The sequence below is a fragment of the Oculina patagonica genome, chromosome 5, assembly GCF_052425735.1.
Source record: "Oculina patagonica isolate OP01 chromosome 5, crgOcupat, whole genome shotgun sequence".
Lineage (NCBI taxonomy): Eukaryota > Metazoa > Cnidaria > Anthozoa > Scleractinia > Oculinidae > Oculina > Oculina patagonica.
This window is the reverse complement of record NC_135762.1, coordinates 31523553-31544616: the sequence shown is the minus strand read 5'-3', so window position 1 is coordinate 31544616 and position 21064 is coordinate 31523553. Positions and strand designations below refer to the sequence as shown.

The following is a 21064-nucleotide window of genomic DNA, read 5'->3' as shown; positions in this document are numbered from 1 at the left end:
ATGTTAGTCAGTTGCAGTTGTTTGCATAAAGAATACATCTATTTTTCAAAGCAGCGAAATATCATATTTTTGGAACAAAAAGAAAACCCTTTGTATAATTTAAAAGATTAGTAAAACGGGCCTGTCCGGGAGTCGAACCCGGGACCTCTCGCACCCGAAGCGAGAATCATACCACTAGACCAACAGGCCAGCTGTTTACGTTTTAAAAAATTGCTTGTTAGTATCACCTGTAAAATCGCCCGTGTGGTTAAAAAAATTTCCCTTGGCGAATTGTTTTTATAAAATCCATAAATATGACTGAGATGTTAACAGCAAAATATCAATCAGAAATACTGGCCCTTGTTTAACTCTGCCAGTTGGTCTTCAATCTTGCCTTCCTCCTTTCCCCTTCATTCCTCCTTAAAGAAGCTTAACTTTAACAAATGATATTGTTACTTATTTTAACTTCTAGGGTATCTGTGACAGGTCCGATAGCTCAGTTGGCAGAGTGTGGTGCTGATAACGCCAAGGTCGTGAGTTCGACCCTCACATGGACCACGGAATTTTACTTTTTGTCCGTGATCATGGGAAAGGGGGAATCAAAACTGTTCAGTAGTTTAAAACATGTTTTAAGAAAATATTTTTTCAGTAAACAAACATGCATTGAGGATGATGTTGTTTTCCTTTTGTTCAAAAATTTTAATTAATGTTGTCTGAGATCTTGAATGTAATTTTAAGTTATTGCTGTTTTATCAAACAAATGTGAAGTCACTGTACTGGTGAATGAATTGTGATTATTTTCTTGACTCGGTATACATGTTATCATAGCAATGGTATAATCTGTTATCAATATGATTAACAGCCTTTATATTAGCTTTAACCCTTTTTCTAAAGGTTTTTTCTGGGCTTAGACATTCTGTAGATCTTCGTGATTGCAAATAAGAAGTGCAAGTAAAAATGTGTGCTGTTTCGAAACACCGAGGGCTCAAATTTGTATTGTGACGTCAGCAGTCGGCAGTTGCTTCTTTCGTAGGCGAGCTGTTGGGCTTGGATTTGGCACGTTTTGTATTTATAAGTGATTTTTCGAGTCATTTTTCACTGCAGAAGCCCCCAGGCTGGCATCATTAAGCTAGAATGGTGGGTAGAGGCCAGCATCTGAAAGAAACCAGAGGTGAGAGATGATTTTGTCTTGATTGGAACGCCAAAAATATTCGATTCGAAAGATGGCGGTTCATGAGTAAAGTTGTCTCTCTGGCCGTTCTGTGGGTGGATTCCGAGACCTGCCAAGGCACTTTGGACGAGTTCTAACTTCAAAAGAATGCAATCGGTGCAACATTTTGCCGGCAGGATTGGGTGGCTCGACACTTACAAAAAAATATCTGGAATAGAGGTAGGAAGCCTTTCATGCCGCCGCCATGACTGTTTTTTCCCAGGCATCCCTTTCGGTCACCAATGAGGAAATTACAGCTTTGCAAGCATAGCTCTAATCGAATAGTAATTGTTGAGTCTGCTGAATGATTGATGGGAAATTTCCTCGGTGAACGGAAAGGAATAGGGTTGAAGTTTGCTGCAAATGCATATTTTTGAAGTCAGAATTATTTTTTCGTTAAAAAAAAAATGGAGGCAAAGATGTGTGTTTTTTTTGTTGTTGTCCTGTTAGGTAGAAACGGGCATTTTCAGATTTGCTGCTGAACAGACAACCATATGCAACAGAAATCAAGAGTTGTAGTCAGTTAGTTGGCTTTTAAAGCTATGAAAATTATCACTTTGCCATAAAAAGCAGTCATTACTATCATGTTCCCAGATATGTAAAAGCTAGAGTTTTTTCAATCACTGCTGGTGTTTTTCGTACAAATTTGTACGATTGCCGGTAAAGGGTTAAGTGTCATTGTCAGAGAAAACAAGGCAGAACCAAAAGATCGTGTCAGTCAATTCCCTAATTTTTTTCAGTATTTGAAACCTACCAGATAAGATTTAGATCGGTGGTATTTAAATGATTTTCTGGCTTTCAATCCTGAGATTGACCAACCCCCTAGTTTTTGGCACAAAAAGTCCAAAAATTCTACTGGGATAAAAAAAGGCAAACTTCTCGGTACAGGAAACAGATCTATCTAGAGGTATATGACGCCATTTATCCGAGTGGGTCACAACCTGCTAGGATATACGGCCTACCCAAGATGCACAAACCGCGGGCGGCCAACTCTACGCCTCCTTTTCGTCCGATTGTCTCTTCTATTGGGACATACAATTACAACCTGGCCAAATTTTTGACTAATCTTCTCCAGCAGCACATTCCCTCTGAATATGTTGCTTCAGACACGTTCACTTTTATGGTTTCGTTTGATGTGGAAAGTTTGTTTACCAACATTCCTTTGAGTGAATGTAAAGACCTGCCGGTCGACTACATTACCAAAGGCAACCCTGGCATCAAACTTAACTCTTCTGACCTGAAAAGACTTTTCCTATTTGCCACCACTGAAACCCATTTTATTTTCAAGGGCACATATTACGATCAGGTTAATGGTGTAGCCATGGGTTCCCCCCCCCCCCCCTAGCCCCCGTTCTTGCTAATCTTTCCATGGGTCACCACGAGAAGATCTGGTTGGAACAGTATAGGGATTCCCAGGTTTTATTCTACCGACGTTATGAGGACGACACTTTTTGCCTTTTAACTCGGAACGGGATGCTGATCTTTTCTTCAATTTCATTAACAATCAACATCCTAATATTCATTCACTATGGAGAGGGAGAGTAACCAGGTTCTTTCTTTTCTTGATGTGCTATTAAACAACAAATCCCCACAATTCCCTGTCACCACCGCATACCGCAAAAAGATCTTCACGGGCCTGCTTACCATTTTTTTAAGCTTTACACCCCTTTGCTACAAAATGGGGCTGGTAAAAACGCTCATTGACAGGACCTTTAAGATCAACAACACGTGGTTGGGTTTTCACAATGACATTCAGAATTTGTTTAATATTTTGCGTAAGAATCTCCGGCTCCGTAAGGCTCCGTACGCGCACAAATTTTCTTGTGCAAGATGTAATGCTTGTTACGTTGGCGAAACAAGCCGACATTTCTCCACGCGCGTGCACGAGCACTTGTCATCGGACAGAACTTCTCACGTTTATAAGCATTTGCAGGCTTCAGAGTCATGCCGTACCTTTTGTAACTTAGACTGCTTCAAGATCTTAGACTCTGCACCTACCAAGTACCAAGTTAAGCTTAAGGAGTCTATGTACATCAAGTGGGAAAAGCCGGACCTTAATCAACTGGTCAAACACATCAATTTGACGCTTTCCCTATAGTTGCACACGCGCGCGCTTCTTTTTAATTCCGTTAACTTCGAAATTTATCTAGCGTATTGCTTTCCAACGCAATGTAACGTATGATTTGTAACAGGCACGTTTTAAATCACTGTAAACTTTCATAACCGTCACACTGACGATGACGGATGTACCGTCGAAACATGTTTGTGAAAATTAAAAAAGTCGTATTATTTTTGAAAACAGATCTTCCTATTGCATTTCGTGCACAACTCTTTTTGTCATCGTTAACTAACTAGTTGATGATGTTTTGGATACTAAAAACAAATTTTCAGTTTAACCGCAATTTTTACCATATTTCTAAACTTGGTAGGTAGCTTGTGCTTACCACAGAATGAATTTCGGGGGTTTTCAAAATATTCTTTTTTAAAAAATTATTTTCTTAATGTGATAGAAAAAAAAATGATTTTCGTGGTCCGTGTGAGGGTCGAACTCACGACCTTGGCGTTATCAGCACCACGCTCTGCCGACTGAGCTAACGGACCAGTTGCGAGTATCAGTGGTGCTAAATTTAACCTGATTAGTTTGTAGCCCTTTCAGTGTTTTTACAGACAGAGTTAGAGCAGACTACCCGGGCTTTTAACAAAAATAAACAAAGAAACAAACACGCATCAACAACAGAAAAAGAAAAAAGAAAATCAGAGTGATTACCAGAAAACAATGTTGCCATGAGCATTCAAAAAAAATTACTAAAAATCACTTTTGGAGAATCCGGGTATCGATCCCGGTACTTCCCGCATGCTAAGCGGGCGCTCTACCATTTGAGCTAATTCCCCAGGTACGTTTTTAATTCGCTGCAGTTGTGACCTGAGCACTTTTTGTTACTGGATTAAAAGCTGATTAGTTTGCAGCTTAATAGAAGCCGAGTTTTTGAACATCGCCACTTAATTTCCGCTAACAAAGCTCGCGTGGTATGAACCAAAAACAACACTTTTAAGTGTTGACTCTGACTCTGGGTAAACCTTTAAACCCCAGAGTTATTATTTGGAATACGCTGAAGAAGAAAGGCAGTACCTTTCGAAATATTGGCATTTACATTAGAATCCTTTTCTGATAAATCAGCCTTGCGAAAATCAAAATTAAATAACGATGAAATGATAATGTAAAATTAATTATATAACAGCGTCGACGTTAATTCTCTTTTAGTGCGATGCAACCGCAGCGAGATTTTAATTCCACCCTACATTGACGGATATTTATTTTGAGAAATGTTCAAACAACAAACTAATATTAACGTTGGAAATTAAAAGGAAATAGTTCTCTAACTGACCACACTAAACTAACAAATACAGCCATGCACAAAGTAAGGATTGTTCCATTATCAAAAAAAAGTAGTCTCAGCATATAGCAGTTTAGCCTTATTCATCTCGTGTTCAATGTTCTCATTATATTCAATGTATCTGGGCCCGTATTTTCCTTGAAAGTCTGAAAATAAAGCCTCGTGAAATCCTTTTTCCGTCCATTTCACCTTTAGTACGTGCAAAAAGTGTGAATCACTCAGTTAAAGAACTGCAAAATTCACAGCGCTGACCTTTAAAAGTTGAAAAAGTTCAGCAAGAAAAATCAGCCTGAACTTGAACCACTTAGCAAATGCCTGTATGGAATTATAGGCAGGTGCCGGGTAGCTTTCAAACAAATCGATCGTGATCGTTCCTTAAGATAGCTGCCTGGATTCTTGTGTAACATTTTGAATAAAACATGATTCCTTAGCTTTAAAGGGGCCTCTTGTCTAATCCTTTCTGCAAATTCACGCGCTATTGCAGTCATATTTTTTAAAGATCTATTATACTTAGTACGATGTTTGGGATTGGCAGCTGTGACAGGAGCAAACATGAAGGCTTGGCCGCCAAATTTCACCTCAACAGAAAGTATGGTGTTTCTATTAATAGCAAGAACACACTCTTGCTCATACTGCGTCGGATAGGGAAGGATATGTTCCACAGCTTTATAATGAAAAGCGTTAAAGATGGCATCGAAAAGAGTGATAGGAAGAACCAGAGATGTTTCTTTTATACCACAAAGATATCTCCTTTTGCGATGCAGAAAGCTTGCTCCACCGTAATGCATGTAGTCCAGTACTCCCACTGCTGGCTCGTAATCTAACAACCACTTTTCCACAACTCGAAATGGCGACACCTTTGTCATGCCGGTGGGTGCAAAGCTGTTGTACTTCAGAACTATGTCGTCGTCTAAAAAAGTGTAATAATGGTAGCCAGGTTTTCTTTCCATCGCTGCAAAATAGAGCACATTTCGTCCTGATGCAAAGAGTGTGTTCGGATCAAACAAATAACTGATGTGTAATTGCTTGTTTTCTTCACACTTAGTTCGGTAACTAAGCACCATCACATCACAGTTGCAAGTCTCAGGATCGCCAATCTGAGAAGAATTGGCCAAGTTTGGAGGAAGACATTGCTCGGTTTGCGTGAGATAAAGAAATGGCTTTCTAGTTGGCAATCCCGTACTACGTTGTGCTGCATAATCGTGAATTTTCGAGTTAAAATCTTGTAATTCAGCTGATGAAATGACGTCCATCCCTTCTTGGTTAAATTCGGTCATCTCTTGAGCTGTGCCTTTCGTATAGACAACTATGCCAACGATTATAGCGGAATTTATCGCCACCACAAAGTAAAAAATATCTTTTATCTTCATTTCACTGTAGTGTTTGACAAATCCTGGAACGTGTAGATGTGTAAACTAACAAAGTCGAGCCGCGTCAATATAATATGTCTTGAATATCCATTGTCTTGTGAACAACCACATGCAAGATCATTTGGCTTTCATCAGACACTTTGCACCAACGTTGGCTCGCAGTACATTCCTCTATCTTGGTGTACAGGAATTTAAACTTCTTTGAGCTGTTGTTTAAGCTGGCTAGCAGGCCAGAATTCAGAAAAGTTCTGACTTCAAGCCGAGATCACGACTTCCATAGAACAAAATTAAAACAATAGTTGTTCGATCAGGCAGAACAAGAGTCGACCGCCTAAGGAAACATGCATAATTCTATGTTTAACAACATGTTAAAAACTAGTACAAGTAATGACTTGTAAACAACTTTTGTTACACAACACAGCTTTTGTTGCCGTGGTACGCCGTTAATCTTTATCGAAATATGCTGTAGTAAGCGCCGGGGATTCTAAGATATCATTAATATAACTGGGCTTTTACTAATACAAAGAATGGACTAGTAAATCTGAATAACAATACCCTAACAGAAATTACATACTATCTGCATAATATAGCACGTTGCTTGAGAAATAAGCGCGTGTCCGACAGTAAGAAGATATTTTGAGGCCAGGCAAACCCTACTAGAAAAAGACGAAACTGTAAACAGGAGGGGGGAAAATTAGGAAAGTTGAGCAGGATCCAAATGCTTAAGACTCGACCCATTAAACTAGGTCATTACCTAAAAAAACAAAAAGGCCCATCAGGCCACATCGTGTCACACAACTACGCAATTGCGAACTGGAGGGTGAAATGCCCAATTCCCTCTATGAGACGCGCCTGCAGGGAATCATGGTAGGGGTATTCAACTGAACATGAGCAAGACTTCCGGCGCCACGCTGAAAGCAACTACCGTGATTCCCTTTAAGACCGGGCCAAACGAGGATGAGAGTTGCAGAGAGAGTTGACTCTCATGAGAGTTTACGTCAACTCTCATCGACTATTTTCAACTCGGGCCAAACTAGAGAAAACTCTCATCTACTCTCATGAAAAATTTGAACACGTTCAAAGTCGATGAGAGCGCATGAGAGCGCACGAGAGTCGATGAGAGTGCATGAGAGTTCCATGCCAAACGAGAGTGAGAGTTTAAACTCTTATCAACACTTATCCTCGTTTGGCATGGGCTTTAGGCTTGTCTCATAGAGGGAATTGAGCATTGCAACTGGTGAAAAAAGAATGCAACCGTTAAATGTACAGACTGTATATAATGTTATGTCAATAAACATTATTTAAAAAAATCAGATCAAATTTGGCAACAAATGACAAGCCGAAAACATTGAGCTTTTTAAAATGTACTTTTTTTATATTGGGGCCATGGGATTAACATTATATCTGGCTAAAGACACTAAAGATACGATCAACATTTATTTATTTTTTTATAATGCCAGCTCTGTACCGTGGATTTAGCTCAAGTGGTAGAGCGCCCCCTTTGCATGCGGGAAGTACCGCGATCGATACCCGGGTTCTCCATGAAACAAGATTCTTTTTGGCCATCCTTTTTTTCCTCTGAAGCGTATCCTTGACCTCTTTTGCTTTTGTCTTGTTTGTTTGATTTTTTGTTTTGTTTCAATATCAATATTAATAATAGACATGAAAAAATTTCTCAAATCTGATTGGCTTAGAGAAATGCAGTTTTTAGTCAATTTGATGCAGAAATGAGGAAATATAGTAAAACATTCTCACTGAATACAATTGCCCTGACACGGGAAGCTAAGTTATGGGAGGATACCCGCGAATGCCAGGGCAATTGGCGTGTAGAATGTAGGATACAGCAGTGATCGACCGCCACCAGGGGAGGTGGGAAGGGCGAAACTTTTACAGTCACTTCACCGAACTCCGTTGAACTGGCCACGAGGTGACTGAAACTGTGATATTTGAAGCGGAGGTCGCAATGCATCATGCTACTAGCGCGCAGGTACAACACACCGGAATTTAACGAACTTAAGCCATTCCCGCGTGACGGGCTTATTATGTATGCAGTGAGAATAGTGCAGAAAAAAGAAAATTCAGTGCAAAATGGAAACAAACAGATCATTCTGATTGGTTAATAAACAAAGGCACCCACAGAGGCCAATCAAACGCTTCCACGCGATCTGAATGGCGCGAAGTTTGGATTTGCTTCGAGATGCGAGTGAAAAAATGGCTGGCGTTTTGACCAAAGTAGAGGGACAGAAGACAGCTCTAAAAACCATAGCACTGAAAAGCATTGGTTTTTGGTTCTCGTTTTGGAATAACTGGTTTCTTAAGAAGGAAATTGCCGATGACATCGAAACCACGAGCCGACTAAGCTTCACGCTTTGCTTGAGCGAATTTATTCTACGCCGAAGTCGCCGAATTAAAAAAACAAATACTTTGGCGAAATTGGCGAAGATTATGGACCAGGTAGCCTCAAAGCAATGACTACATCGCTTGAAAGACACTATACTTAGAGAGCTGTACGGGACAGAGAATTGTTTCGTCCAAGGAAGCGTTGAAATGAAAAGCGAAGTAGCTTTCCTTGGCTCAGTGGAGGTCGAGTCGAAAGCGGTCAAGCAAAGCTCGAGGTAAAACCCAGAATCTTGTATTGAGATAATTTGTTGAACTGTTTAGGCATATTTTTCGGCTAAAAACCTTTAAAACATTGAGAAAACCGGCCTGTACGACTTTTGGGCTTTGACCTTGTTTTGAATGAACGCGTGATTATAATTGCCGAGTTTGACAAGGCGCGTTTACACGACAGAGAAAATTGGGTACGGACCCGTCAAAAAATTGGTAGGCGCCTATGGCCCCGTTTTGATTTGACTGTTTCTCTGTAAAAGTGGTCAGGTCCGGACCAATTTTTTGACGGGTCCGTACCCAATTTTCTCTGTCGTGTAAACGCGCCTTCTGAATAAATATTTTTTGTACGAGATAATTTGCGCTTGTTATTTTCTCGCAATTTTTTCATGAATATTATTAATAAGTAATCACATGATTTTTCTCGTGCAATTTGGGATAAATTAGCACTCGTAAATTTTAGAAAAATTTACTCGTGCTTATTAATCCCAAATTGCACTCGAAACCATTCCAGAATAAATCTAGGAAGTCTGCTGAAATTTCACTCATTATAAATATGAACAAAATGTACTGTTCTTTGAGAGAAAATTAGCAGTTTCTGTCTTTGTGATAATTTCTTTACATTCTTCTATTAACTCAAACGTAGCTAAACAACGTGACCATCAAAAGAATATATGAGTTGCTAAGGTGTGAGGTGTAATAAGTAAAAGGGCTTGTTTCCACCAAACAGACTTTGACGACGTTGGATAGTCCAGAGAGGCGAGACATCTGAAGAACTTTACAAGGAACTACCCCACACCGGTGAGCAAACTCGTATCTTCTTTTCTGACATTGAGGTATCGGAAATTTTTTTCAGTCTATCCTGACCATGCAGCAATTAAGATCTCTCAAATTTAAACAGCTCGTTTAAAATTATTTTAAAGAAATTTCGAAGACCAAAAACAAACCAACATACGAGGGCTACATTTCTTGTCCTCTCCAAGTTTCGGCAAAAATTTTAACTTACCAGTTGAGAAGTTATTCACAAATGGCCATGGCACACATGGCTAAAATGCTATTTGCCCTTGTTTCAAAACGATCCTGATGAGAAGCTATTTAGTATGGAAAATAGTTGGATTTGCATAAAAATAGAATTGCGAGTTTAGTCCTTCCAAAGAGAATATTTATTACCATTCAAAGTGTAAACTGATTGGCTGTCTTCCCGTGTTTACGGTTATTACATTAACCTTTGTGGAAAGTACCTCGAAAATGGCTTGAAACACATTTGAGAACATTGAAAACTTGCATGACTTCACATGTGGCACTCGAGGTAAGTACGTAAAATTAAAGCCTTCATTTTACACTGACTTGAAAGAGCCTGACAGCGTGCTTTTAAAAGCTTCTCACGTGGAAATCTAACTCAATTCTTAAGCGTAGATTGAATTATAACTGAAGGAGATACAGGGAAAAGAAATAAGAGAACACAGACAACAATAGCCTATTTCCAAGTTACCCTTTGCCTCTGTTTCAAACGAGTCTACGTGCGAAACCATTCATATGAAAATGTGTTTCACCTACAGGTCCATTTTCATGCAAATCAAACTCATTTTAATTTAAATGGTTTCGCAGGTAGACTCGTTTTGAAATGGCCTATTATGCCAGACATGATATTTTATTGATGCATACTGAGAGCACATTATTCGTTTGACCATCCTAGTACATTACCTTACCGGCGTCACAACTACAGTTGCTCCCGGATTGCCGATATGGCCAGTAGCTTTTACTTTACTACTTATCCTCATCGGGCCCATGAGGACTCTTGAGGCCGGAGCCAGTATAGGCCTTTCTCGATTATGCTAGTAAAACTGGCATTTAATGCTACTAGAAATTCTCGAATAAAGCCAAAAAAATGCTAAAATAATGCCTGATTTCTTTAAAAAATGCCACTTGAATTCCAAGCTTTGTTTTATTTCTCAAAACGAACGAACTCTTACATTATATGCTCATATCAACAACAGGTGATACTTAATAATTGTTCGTTTATAAAAATAAGAAATAAAAAAAAATATTAATTTTTTTTAAATAAAAAAAAAAATAAAAAAACACACACGTAAGTAACACAGGGGGGGGGGGGGGGGGAGGGAGGGGAAAGAAAGGAGGGGGGGGGGGGGGTGGGGGGGTTATGAGGGGCACCAGGAAGGAAAAAAAGGGGGGGGGGGGGGGAAAGGGGGGGGGAGGGGGAGAGGGGGGGGGGGGGGGGAGGGAGTGTGAGACCGGGGGAGAGGGGGTTAATGTTGGGGAAGAAAGAGTAGAGTGGAGGGAAGGGATAAAAGGCCCTATTCTCCCAGAGGAGACATAAGGAAGCAGATGAAGTAACACAACACAAGTACACAAGTAACACAACGCACAAACAGTCGAAACAGACAGAAAACAATCAAATTAAGTAATCAAAACTGTAAAACTTTAGGATTATTTATCCTTCTGAGTTCTGAGTGCTGAAATCTGGATCACAGTCATGAAAAATGACAGAAAATGCTAGCAATTCTTTTTCAAGAAAAAACGAAAAAAAATGCTCGTTTTCCCAAAAAAAGCCGAAAAAAATGCCTAGGCCAGTAGCTTTGGTAGTGCTCAAACAGGTAGCCTGTTCCAGGCGTTCGGTTAGTTGGCGAGCGGCGCGATAGACGGCATTATGAACTATGAAGCCGTGTTGGCTTGTCTCTACTAAAATCACAAAACATACTGTGTCTGACTCGACCCAGTCGTCTCTAATGCGAAAATTGCAAGACGCGAAAATTGCACTGTTTCTTCCTTTACATTATTTCCACCTGGACTCACGTAGGACTCAAAAGATGACTGGGGTCGAGTCAGATTCAGTGTCGCTATAGAAGGTCTTTTTAGAAAGGAAGTGGGCGGAATGAGCTTTTTATAAAAATGTCCACAGGCGTTCCCTCGTTTTATCCTCCACATCCCTCCCCTAATTTTTTTCTAGCCGTTTTTCGAGCTGCTCCCGGCCAACTAACCGCATTTTTTGCGATTTAAAACGTGCGAGAGCAGTTCTACGAGTTTAACTTTTCGACTCGTATATTTTTTCGTCTACATTCATAAGGTGATATCCGATTCTTCGGTGTCGAAGTTGCACGCATTTTGTTAATAACAGTATTCCGTGCACAAGTCAAAAACTTAACTCATAGAACTGTTCTTAACTGCACGCTTCAAATTGCAAAAAGAAAACTGCTAAAAAAAAAAAAAAAAAAATTCGAAAATGTTTCTTCTTCATTTTATTACAAAAGCACAGCCGTGAAAGCCAATTTTAGGAAGCTTGAACTTTTACCAAAGTTATTAGTGAAGGAATTTGAATATTTATAATGGCAAGCTGTGACCACGCAAACAAGCACATAGGATGGTAAACCAAGGGCCTCACAGGCATTGCAGATCAGTGCAAATTTACTACGCAAACAAGCCTCGCAGGCATTATTAGTGTAATTCTAAAAGTTTGAAAGGCTTTTCGATCAGTTCAAATTCACTACGCAAACACGCCTCCCAATATCAGCGCACAATTCTAAGTACCAATTCGCCGCGCAGGCATGTATCAGTACATAATGACAGTCTAAACCTTTCAGCACTCCGACAAGCCTCTCAGGCATAAAAGAGCAATATTTGCCACGCAGGCAAACCTCACAGGCATTGTATTTTTGTTTACCCAACAAAACAAGGGATTATTAGGGGAGTTTAACGTTGCAAACTGACGACGACACCGTACTTATTAGCTTTATTTACTCATTTACCTGTACAGCCGGTTGAACGTCAGCTGCTTGCTACAAATGCAAATTGACTTTGCGTAGTAAAAATGTACAATATTGTGAAAGTGTTTTGGTAGTCAGATTTACTAGTCCTTTCTTTATATTACTTACTTCCCGGTTAGATAATATCTTAGAATCTTCAGCGCTTAGTAACGCATATTTCAATAACGTGTAACGGCACAATTAACCAGAAATTGTTTTCAAATTATTACTTTCTCCAGTTTTAAACACGTTTTTAGAAATAAAATGCGTGTTTCTCGAGGCAGTTGACTCGTATTTCGCTTGATCGAACAACTACGATGTATTGTCCGTAATTTGGTTTTAAAAAAATCGTGATCTCGGCTTATAGTCAAACTTCTGCTCGTGACTTGAGTGACAGGATTCAGAATGTATTGTTAGACAAAGTTGTTTTGCGAAGTGACTGATAATCAATTAATTAACAACACAATCAATATTCCAGACATATACTAAAAAAAAAAAAAAAAAAAAAAAAAAAAAAAAAAAAATCCACAACCTTTCTCAATTACTTATAATTAAAATATTGACGTGGTTTGACATTCCTATATTTTACACTCCACAGGTTCCAGGTTCTGTTGAACACTACAGTGAAATGAAGACAAAATGTATTTTTTACTTTGTGGTGGCGATAAATTCGGCTATAATCGTTGGCATAATGGTTTTTATGAAAGAAACCGCACAAGAGACAACCGGGTTTAGCCCTGAAGTGATGAACGTCATTCCATCAGATGGACTTCACGGCAACAACAAGGAACTTCAGGACTATGTGGCACAACAAAGTACGAGATTGCCAACTAGAAAGCCATTTATTTATCTCACGCAAACGGAGCAATGTCTTCCTCCAAACTTGGCCAATTCTTCTCAGATTGGCGATCCTATGACTTGTAACTGCGATGTGATGGTGCTAAGTTACCGAGCCAAGTGTCAAGAAAACAAGCAATCACACATCAATTACTTGTTTGATCCAAACACCCTCTTTGCATCAGGACGAAATGTGCTCTATTTTGCTGCGATGGAAAGAAAACCTGGCTACCATTATTACATTTTTCTAGATGACGACATAGTTCTCAAGTTCAACAACTTTACACCCACCGACATGACTAAAATGTCGCCATTTCGCGTTGTGGAAAAGTGGTTGTTAGATTACGAGCCAGCGTTGGGAGTATTGGACTACAGGTATAACGGAGCAAGCCATTGGATTCACAAAAGGAAATATTCTTGTGCCATAAAAGAAACATCTCTAATACTTCCTGCTACAGTTTTCGATGCCATCTTTAACGCTTTTCATTATAAAGCTGTGGAACATATCCTTCCTTATCCGACGCAGTATGAGCGCAAGTGTATTTTTTCCAGTAATCGAAACACCATGCTTGCTGTTGAGATCAAATTTGGCGGCCAAGCACTCATGTTTGCTCCTGTTACAGCTGACAATCCCGAACATCGAAAAGAGTATGATAGATCTTTAACAAATCTGACAGAAATGATGCGTGAATTTATAGAAAAGATTAAACGAGAGGCCCCTTTAAAGCTTAGAAATGATGTTATATTCAAAAAGTTACACAAGAGTCCAGACAGATATCTTCAGAGTCAGTCGCGATCGTTCTGTTTGAGAGTTACTAGACACGATCCTATAATTCCATTCAGGCATTTGCTAAAAAGTCTAAAAAGTTCAAGTTCAAAATTTCCCTCACCTGCGAGCAGAGCTACCTTCGATCTTCAGAACTCTGCTCTCAGGGCAAAATTTCCGTTATCAATTGTCATTTCCTGAGACTTAAAGTACTTTTATTGTAAGAAAAGCACTGTGAATTTTGTAGTCTTTGAGTTATGGTGGATTTCCACTGACGCGTAATTTTTTACGTGCGTAAAAATAGAGACAATGTATGAACGGCTTGCGTACACGTTTACGCAGGCCGCTCATACATTGTCTCTAATTTTTTTCACGCCGTAAGATTTACGCGTCAGTGGAAATCCACCATTATTCTCCCTTTACGTACGTAGAAAAAAGGGGCTCAAATGCATTTAATTTAACGAAAACATTGCCAAGCAATTGAACGAATTTTAAAAACGAGATCAATATAAAAGACTGAACTGCTTTGGTGAGAGTACATATCTTGATAATGGAAAATTCCTTATTGTGCAGTAGTTTATTGTGTGGCTGTCGGTTATCGTCAGTTTAGTTTATGATCAGTTAGGGAACTATCACCTTTTCCAACGTTTAAATTAGTTTAATCAGTTGTTATTTTATATGCACGTGTAAAATTTAAACACCTTGCGGTTGCATCGCATTAGAAGAGATTGAATTTACATTGTCAAAGCTGTTTTCTAGTTTATATCTCGTTATTTGTATATAAAATAAATTTACGAGTATATATGTGCATGAAAATTTCCCTAGGCAACTGGTTAAAACCCATAAAAAGGACTAAGCAGAAAACACTACAACATCAATAAGTAATATTGGCACATTTGTGACACCGCCAATAAGTCTAATTATCATTCGACGCATTTTTCCTTTCTTTTCAATGACCAAAAGCCTACCACGTGATCTACAAATAACTGCCTACAAATAATAATCTGCTCATGCCCATTAGCGTCTGACAGTGATTTTGTTGCAGATAATATTCTGCTCATGCGAAGTGTGCCCAGTTGCGAGAGAAATTGCAACTCGTTTTCCAGAGATGAAGAATAGCAATTCGATTCGTCTTGTACGCCAGAAAATAAAGCAAAATACAAACAAGGTAACGGAAATTCCCTTTAATACATTTCGGTGATATCTGAAAGAAAGAAATTGGATGACCAGCTCGTATTATCGAAGGCGAAATTACGCTTTCGTCTGCATTTATTCAGCAAAAAAGCGTGCAGTTCCCATGCAGCACCCGAACGTTCTTGTGCGGAACAAATTCAGTGATCGAATGAACAATTATTGAATTATTTTTTTTTTTTTTTTTTTTTTTTTTAATAGTTTATTGCAAACAAAAAAGAAAAAAAAAAACAGCTACATACATGTACAATGTGTCTGAGCTTTAAAAACAATACGGTACTTATTTACAGTGCTTGTTTATGTTAATTCTTATCAGCTAAAATTCTTGTCCTTTCAAACATTATTTACAGATGCAAAAGCTATACATTTAAGAAGAATAAGTAGACAAAACAGAAAAAGCGAGGTAAACAAAAAAGCTTCGTGACGAGTACAAAGACTAATTACGGACAAAAGGAAGCAAAAAGAAAATAATAAAATAAAATAAATAGATAAAATAAAGTGCCTTACAAAATTTCACCTAAAAAAAAAAAGCCTTAGAGTTGAATTTGAGACTTTGAGCTGCTTTTTTCGATAGATATTTTATCTTTTAGAAGGGCTAGGAAGGTTTCGAAGTGGTAGTGTTGTTCATCTCTCGAAGCAGTGTAGATATAATATTTAGCAATGAGTACACAGAGGTTTAAGCCAAGTCGTAAAGGAAAGTTAGTTGTGAAACCATAGATAATGTTTTTCTCGTGTAGCTCAATGGAATCGTCATTTTTGACGTTCCACCACGTAGCAAACGTATTCCAGAAAGTCTGTACATTCGGACAAGAGACAAAAAGATGTCTTAGGGTTTGCGTTTGCGTGCATAGGTGGCATTTATCATGGTCCTTGATTTTATCTCTGTAAAGGATTGAATTGGTTGGTAAAATATGGTGAATAATTTTGAATTGGAAGATAGCAAGTCGAGTGTCTTTTGTTACTTTAAAAGGAATATCGTAGATAGCGCGTATTGTGCTATCGTCCAGACTCAATTGCCTCAATCTTCTTTCTGCGGTCGGGGTTTCAAACTTTTTGTTTATGAGAATTTTGGTAGCCACTTTGCATGACAATTTACCGATATCTATTTTCTGGTTATGATCTGATTTGCGCTGCGCTTCGTCAGCAGAGCTTTTTAGTGAACGGATCCAGCTAGCGGGTATGGCATTACATAAGCCACAGTACTTGAGAAATGTTGTTTTGATTTGGAATTTAGTGTAGAAATCATTAAATGTTAAGAAGTTGTTTCCACAGAAAATATCTTTGATTCGGACGACTCCCGATTCGTGCCATTTTCTATAATACACGGAGAAGCCTTCAATTTTGATAAAAGAGTTGTTCCATATGATTTCATTAAGTATTTGTTCTTTTGCTTCTGGAGAGTGTTGGTTAATAGTCTGCCAGATGTAAAGGACGTCTTTATAAAAGTCAATTGGAATATCTATTTTAAGCGATTTTAGGTCATAGTTGCATTCAAATAGAAAAGGTCCTCCTAAGTGCTTTATAAACGATAACGGTATGTGACTCCAGCATGCGTTATTTTTACTTTCATGTAATCTTCGTATCCAGGAGACTTTCAATGCTTTGTTTATGGTGTCAAAGTCCGGTGAATCTAAACCACCTTTTGTCTTTGGTCCTATCATTGTCGTGTGTTTGATTTTAGCAGGTTTACTGTTCCAAACAAAATCGGAAATGGTTTGCTTTACTAAGGCTGGGAAGTTTGGCGGAAAAGACAGCATTGATGTGTTATAGATGAGTTTGGATAGTCCGAGGGTTTTGAGTATAGTTATTCGGCCATACAAAGTGAGGTTTCTTGGAAGCCATATGTTGAGTATGCTTTTCATTGAACCTAATTTTTGTTCAAAGTTTTTCTTGTAAGAGACTTCCTCGTTGTAGGTAAAGTCAATTCCAAGGGAATTTATCGGTTTTGAAGGCCAAGCAATATCTAAGGGAGCTTCAGAATTATGTCTGAGAGCACCTAGCCACATTCCTTCGGTTTTAGTTTTGTTTACCTCTAGTCCTGAAGAACGCTGAAAGGCGTTCAGTATCTCAAACAGCTTTTCAGCTGAGGTTATGTCAGAAACAAAGGCAGTCGTGTCATCAGCATATTGCGAAATTTTAAATTCCTTGTCATAAATTTTTATGCCTTTGATGTATTGATTGTTTCTGATAGCATTGGCTAAGATTTCAGCGCAGAGGACAAAGAGGATACCAGATAGCGGGCACCCCTGTCTTACGCCTCTTTGAAGATGGAAAAATTCCGACGCGTAGCCGTTATTGATGACACAACTGGAGATATCGGTGTAGAAGGTTTTAACCCACTTTTGAATGTTAGGTCCAAAGTTAAGCGACCGCAAGGTTTTGTTTAAGAAATTCCAATCGAGCGAGTCAAAAGCTTTTTTGAAATCGATGAAAATAGCGAGGCCGGGAATGTTTTCTAGGGATGTTACTTTCATTATATCTTGTATGAGTCTGATGTTTTGTCCGATATATCGACCTTGGATATACCCGGTTTGATCGTCATTTATGATGTTTGGGAGAACTTTAGATAGTCTGCTAGCTATGACTTTGGCTGCTATTTTGTAATCAATATTGAGAAGGGATATCGGTCTCCAATTTTCTAAGTAGAGTCTGTTTTTTCGTTTCTTGGGCACTACTTTAATAATGCCTTGTTTCTGGGTTATATTTAGCTTTCCGTGCGTGAAAGCATAATCGAAACTTGCAACCATTTCATCTCCTAATAGAGGCCAGAAGAGTAAATAAAATTCTACCGAAAGGCCGTCGCTTCCTGGGCATTTATTCTTTGCGCACTCTTTTAGAGTTTTAAAGCATTCTTCTTTCGTTAGGGGGTTTTCAAGATCGATTATTGAATTATTGGTTTTCGCAAAATGGCAAATAATTTATCTGCTAACCACTGAAAAATCACGATTTTTTGCTAAACCTCGTCCAATAATTATTAATTCTTCGCCAATGTTACGAAGGTGAAGCTACTGCAATATTTTTGCATCATTTTTGCTGCTTTACCGTGCTGCGAACTGGAGAATTTTTTGTTGGGATTTCAAGCTACTCCGTGACTGATCTCTGGCGAAGCAGACGAAGCAGTTTCGTTTATATGATTACGAATACGAAATGAGCACGTGCGTCATTTAACCAAGAATTTGCACTTTCGTAAGGGGGCGTCAGCGATATGTGTGCTGACTATTCCGCATCTGCTTCAGAAGTGCCAACTCCTCTCACCATGGAAACCATCCTGAGTAACTGTCCATGTGTATTGGAAAGTTGGAATGATTGGAATGCAGGATGTTACTCTACACAAAACAGCTCCCAGAGATATCCCTCTTTCTGTAAAGGACAAATTTATTGCTGAAGTAAAAGATCTGCAAAAACACGGCATAATGGAAAAAGTAACTGAGCTACAAAATGGGTAATTGCTCCGACCATTGTAAACAAGCGTTCTGCTAAAAAGACTCTGCATAGAGAGCAGGCCACCTAACACGTCACTCAAGCGCTCCGAGTATCCCCTACCAACTGTTGATCATCTCCTTACAGAAATTAATAATGCTATAGCATTTACCTTAGCTGACATCAAGTCTGCCTTCTGGCACGCTTCGCGGGACGAAGAATGCTCACTGCTTACAACCTTCAAAACCCTTGTTGGAAGATTGAAATGGAACAGAACTGACCATTTGGAAATATTTTTGCACCTGAAGAATTCGAAAGAAGAATTGACGAGAATTTTGAAGGTTTGACGTGTGTAAAGGCTACAGCTGATGACATCCTTATCTGGGTTGATGGCGACACCACTGAAGATGCGACAGCCAAATGCAACCATGACAAACGACTGCTGGCTTTTCTAGAAATAAGCCAAAGAAGAACAACAGGAAGACAGAATTTTCCTACCTCACTGTGGTCCTAACAGACAAAGGAGTGAAACCTGACCCAAAGAAACAAGATTGTATCCAAACCATGCCAGAAACAGAAACTGAAAAACGTTACAGCCAAACTGAGAAGGAGATGCTTAGTATTGTATTTGGCTTCACCAGATTTTATGCCTACACGTATGGCAGAAGAGTAACAATCTGCAATGGCCATAAGCCACTTGCTGTAGTACTGAAGAACAAGGCGCAGACAATCCTGTTAGACTCTAGAGAATGCTATGCAGAATCCTCGAATATGACCTTTCGAATCGACCAAACCTAATCAAAGCAAGAGTGAACAAGAGATTGAAACTACTGGGCTCGTTATTGAAGATCAGAGTGTAACAAGCTACCTAATCGAAATTGCAGAAGAAACAGCCAAGGACAGCGTCCTACAATCAGTTACCCACCACATCTCTGAAAGCTCGGCAGTCAGCAAATGACACCAACCTGCTGAAATTCGTCCATTATGGACCACCCAAATGAACTGTCATTAAATGATGTGGTTGTATACAGAGGTGATCGCATCGTAGTCCCAGCTACATTGAGAAAGATGCTGACAGCCAAACTTCATCAAGCACACACTATGGGTAAAGAATCGACCCTAAAACAAGCTAGAACATCCCTTTGGTGGCCTGGGATGACCTCCTAACTGAAACAATTCATCACTTCTTCTGGTTTTACAATGATTACACTTCTCGGCCTTGTCTTCTTTCTGTTGTATCATCACTTCTTGTAGGATGTGCATGTGAAGTCTGCAACACTTTTCAAAACAGCTACCAAAAAAAACCCTGATGAGTCATCCATTTTCCGAATGAATCAAGGGTTCCTCTTTAGCCTTTGTAGGCGCCAAGGTGCTAAGAAGAAAGGTGCGAAGGCGCAAAGGTGTTTAAGAAGAAACCTTGTACATCTTAAGCCAGATAAGCAGGTCAACGCACAAAACATACCATCTGAGGCATAGATGGAAAAAGAACGCACTGTAGCTCCTGCTCAGAAGCCGAGAGTGCAAACCTCAATGCCACAAGACAGACCCCAAAGACTACTAAAACAGCTAAGCCCGCTAAGAAGATGCAACTGCACTGCCAAACGAACACGTTCGGGACATTTAGTAAAAGTATTTGCACGATACTCTTCGTAGACTAGTTGAACTTTAAATTGTTATTTTACTGGGGGGAAGGTGTTAGAGGACTGGACCCGAGTGACTGGAGATGATCCCTAAAAAAAAAAAAGAAAGTCACTTCGGTGACAAACATGACAAGACAACGAACGTCGGAAAAAAACTTTGATTTTAAGAAGTTAACGTTTCGTTTGTTAGAACATACATCTTCAGCTTCTACTTTCAAATTTCAACTTTCATCTTTCAGGAGTGGCCGTTAGCTAGATTACAATAAGATTAAATGTAAATAAAAGACTGGCACCTAATCTGAAAAATATGACAATGATGTCAATTATTAACAAACAGACTTAAAAATCTGCAAAATATCTACATAATGGCTAGTAAAGAAAAAGTTTCTCGCTGACTACGTTTTCATTTAAGGCTGGTTTTAAATCACGAATAAACAGTGTAGACTAGTAATACGTGACTCGCAGGGCCTCGCGAAGCTCTGGGTTGGGGAGGGGGGGGGGTGTTATAAATAAGGAGTGGATTATTTGAAGTTGAACATTTATTGAATTGTACATATTCAATTTTCCACAGTAGGCAGAAAGATATATTTGTTAGAAATTTCAACGGGCATGCCCGCGACACCCTCGTTCCCAGGGTATACTCCGCTTTAAAGATGGTGGCTTTTTCTGGTTCGTAAAGAGGTATAAAGCGTTGGGAAGCGTAGACTATTTTCAAAATCATCGACAAATTATTGGATAGTCGCATTTTTGACATTTATTTGATGGCATTAAAAAAAAGAAGAAGAACGAACGGCAGGAGGATTCGAAGCCTCCGCCCGCGCGCCCCTGATGGCGATGAAAGATTTATAGCCTGAATAGGCGTTGAGGGAGTATTATGTGGAGATCAAT

General features: G+C 39.2%; 2 protein-coding genes and 4 non-coding genes across 6 annotated transcripts; 2 read left to right on the top strand and 4 right to left on the bottom strand.

The window, feature by feature from the left end:
• Positions 1–117: 117 nt before the first annotated feature.
• On the bottom strand, positions 118–189 carry Trnap-cgg (transfer RNA proline (anticodon CGG)). Its single transcript has one exon. It is a non-coding gene; the product is annotated as a tRNA-Pro (tRNA).
• A 275-nt stretch (positions 190–464) lies between these two features.
• On the top strand, positions 465–537 carry Trnai-gau (transfer RNA isoleucine (anticodon GAU)). The gene has a single exon. It is a non-coding gene; the product is annotated as a tRNA-Ile (tRNA).
• Positions 538–3717: 3180 nt separating this feature from the next.
• On the bottom strand, positions 3718–3790 carry Trnai-gau (transfer RNA isoleucine (anticodon GAU)). Its single transcript has one exon. It is a non-coding gene; the product is annotated as a tRNA-Ile (tRNA).
• Positions 3791–4008: 218 nt separating this feature from the next.
• On the bottom strand, positions 4009–4081 carry Trnaa-agc (transfer RNA alanine (anticodon AGC)). The gene has a single exon. It is a non-coding gene; the product is annotated as a tRNA-Ala (tRNA).
• Positions 4082–4440: 359 nt separating this feature from the next.
• Positions 4441–6078, bottom strand: LOC144654916 (uncharacterized). The gene has a single exon (XM_078515154.1). The coding sequence runs from the start codon at positions 5952–5954 to the stop codon at positions 4869–4871; it is 1086 nt and encodes a 361-aa protein (XP_078371280.1). The 5' UTR covers positions 5955–6078; the 3' UTR covers positions 4441–4868.
• A 6848-nt stretch (positions 6079–12926) lies between these two features.
• Positions 12927–14181, top strand: LOC144654915 (uncharacterized). The gene has a single exon (XM_078515153.1). It carries the CDS (start codon positions 12951–12953, stop codon positions 14124–14126), a length of 1176 nt encoding a protein of 391 aa, XP_078371279.1. The 5' UTR covers positions 12927–12950; the 3' UTR covers positions 14127–14181.
• The last annotated feature ends 6883 nt before the right edge of the window (positions 14182–21064 follow it).